Source organism: Eimeria tenella, genomic scaffold (genome assembly GCF_000499545.2).
Source record: "Eimeria tenella Houghton genomic scaffold, Eth_scaff309, whole genome shotgun sequence".
Classification (NCBI taxonomy): domain Eukaryota; phylum Apicomplexa; class Conoidasida; order Eucoccidiorida; family Eimeriidae; genus Eimeria; species Eimeria tenella.
The window spans coordinates 8,018-10,674 of NW_013544279.1; the positions used below are offsets into that span (position 1 = coordinate 8,018).

The 2,657-nt window shown below is 58.1% G+C and overlaps 1 protein-coding gene across 1 annotated transcript; it reads left to right on the forward strand.

Annotated features, from left to right (window-relative positions):
- Positions 1 to 220: 220 nt before the first annotated feature.
- On the forward strand, positions 221 to 2,577 carry ETH_00017590 (uncharacterized protein; the record flags this gene model as incomplete). The annotated part of the gene is made up of 5 exons (XM_013379439.1): positions 221 to 656; positions 1,076 to 1,342; positions 1,833 to 1,926; positions 2,109 to 2,241; positions 2,449 to 2,577. The coding sequence occupies 5 exons, from the start codon at positions 221 to 223 to the stop codon at positions 2,575 to 2,577; spliced, it is 1,059 nt and encodes a 352-aa protein (XP_013234893.1).
- Positions 2,578 to 2,657: the final 80 nt, after the last annotated feature.

Below are 2,657 nucleotides of genomic sequence, written 5' to 3' on the forward strand. Positions count from 1 at the left end.
CCCCACGCCTTGCAGATGTCACTGTGGCTCTGCCGGCGGTCTATCTATTCCTAAACCCAAACCCTAAACCCTAAACCCTAAACCCTAGCTTTTACGGAAAATCTGCCCTGTCTTTGGCCCTTAGACTCAAGTGCTGCCGCCGCCGACCAGAAGCCCCAAACCCTAAACCCTAAACCCTAAACCCTCGACAAAACCCTAAGCAGCACATCCCTGCACCGATATGGAGCTCGAGGGCTGCAGCAGCAGCAGGTCGGCTAACGCGGGCGCGCCGTACGCAGCCTGCAGCAGCAGCAGCAGCAGCAGCAGCAGCAACCGCAGCAGCAGCAGCAGCAGCTACTACAGCAGCATCACCAGCAGCAGTGAATACAGGGAAAACAGCAGAAGCCGCAACTACGGCAGCAATTGCAGCAGCAGAAACTGCTCTAGCAGTTTCGGGTGCAGCAGCAACAGCAGCAGCAGCAACTGCAACAGCAGCAGCAGCAATGGCAGCTGCAGAACCAGCAGCATCCAGTGCAGCAGCAGCAGCTGCAAGCGCAGCAGCAGCAGAAGCAGCAGCAGCAAATGCAGTTGGAGATGCAGCAGAGCCTCTGGACTGAGCGTTTGCTGCTCTTTGATTTTTTTTCTTTTGGCGGTCCCTGCTGCTGCTGAGTCTCCAGGTGCATCTTAACCCTAAACCCTAAACCCTAAACCCTACACTCCATTTTCTGCACTGCTGGGACGGAGCTTCGTGTTGCTGTATCCTTTATAGCTGCAGCTGCCTCTTGCCCGCTGCAGCAACTGCTGCAGCAGAACGTGCTGCTGCAGCGCCTGCTGCTGCTGCTGCACTTGGCGGTGGTGCTGGTGCTCCTCCTGCTGCTGCTGCTGCTACAACCCCAGCAGCTGCTGCTGCACTGGTGCTGCTGCTGCACTTGCTGCATTGGCACTGCTGCTCCTGCTGCCCTTGCTGCTCTGGTGCTGCTGTTTCTGTTGCACTTTGTGCTGCTGCTGCTGCACTTGCTGCTGCTGTTGCTGTATTCGGAGGTGCATCCCTTGTTGCAGCACTTGTGCTGCTGCTGCTGCTGCTGCTGCTCTTCAGGTCTGCTGCACCCGGCGTGGGCAGCATGCACGGCTCTTGCTGCTCCGGGGCAGTCTGTGGCTGCTTCTCTCCAGTCCTTTGCTGCTGCAGCCCTCCAGCAGCAGCAGCAGCAGCAGCAGCAGCAGCAGCAGCAGCAGCAGCAGCAGCAAATAGAGCTGTGCCTGGGGCTGTCTTGGGTTGCTGCATGCGCCAAAGACGCCGTTGGCTCCTTCGCAGACTTGGGGCTGGAGGCCCAACTTCGAATGTTCCAGCTCTGCGACCCCGAAGGTCAGTGGCTAGCTAGCTAGCTAGCTAGCTGGCTGGCTGGCTAGCTGGCTGGCTGGCTAGCTGGCTAGCTGGCTAGCTGGCTGGCTAGCTAGCTGGCTAGCTGGCTAGCTGGGTAGCTAGTTGGCTAGCTAGCTGGATAGCTGGAGAGCTAGCTAGGTAGCTAGTTGGCTAGCCAGTTGGCTAGCTAGTTGGCTAGGTAGATGGCTAGCTGGCTGGGTAGCGGGATAGCTGGCTAGCTAGCCAGCTAGTCACTGTGCAATCAGGTAGACTGAGTGGCTAGCTAGCTAGCTGAATGGCTGGCTAGCTAGCTAGCTAGCTAGCTAGCTAGCTAGGCACTGTGCTGCCAGCCAGCCTGGCTGGCTAGCTAGCTAGCTGAAGGGCCACAGACCCACACTGCTGTCCCCAGGCTCTAGGGTTTAGAGTCCAGGATTTAGGGTTTAGGGCGTAGGGTTTAGGGTTTAGGGTTTAGGGTTTAGGGTTGCTGCTGCAGGGGAGCTGCCGCTGAAGGAGCCAATTCGCTGCGTGCGGCTGCTGGCGGGTTTTGGATTTAATGAACCTGGAAACCCTCACCACGACATTTGCAGGTAACCCTAAACCCTAAACCCTAATTCCTAAACACTAATTCCTAAACCCTAAACCCTAGGTCGTAGTCCCTAAGTGCGAGCGCGCGGCGGAGCCTTCCCAGAGGCGAAGTAGCTCCTACGGCTTCGGGTTCAGTCGTTACGGTTTAGGGTTTAGGGTTTAGGGTTTAGGGTTTAGGGTTTAGGGTTTGCATGCAGCTGTTTTGCCTGCGGCTGGTGTTTGGCCGCGCCCGCTCGCGGCTGCTGGGGCGTTTAATGTCGGTGAAGATTCCTTCGTCTCTGAGGCCGTTGCTAACCACCCTTTTTCTGCGGCTGCAGGTCAAACCCTAAACCCTAAACCCTAAACCCTAAACCCTAAACCCTAGGCAGCGCGTGGGGGCCCTGGGGGCGCCAGGCGGGTCTTGGCGCTGAGTCCCAAACCCTGAACTACTAGGGCCAGGCGCGGGGCGCTCGTTGCGGCCGCGCGAAACCCTAAACCTAAACCCTAAACCCGAAACCCTAAATCAGGGTTTGTGTGTGCTGCAGCCAAGTGCAGCAGCAGACAGCCGCTACCCCCTCGAAGCTTACGAGTCGTTTGGGCAGCTCTTTTGCCGCACTTTGAGAGACAGGGCTCGCGAGGTGATGGACCTTTCCCCCCTGGCGATGGTGCGCTAGGGTTTAGGGTTTAGGGTTTAGGGTTTAGGGTTTAGGGTTTGGCGGGTTGCTGCGTGCTGCGGCGCGGAGTGGCCGCCCGT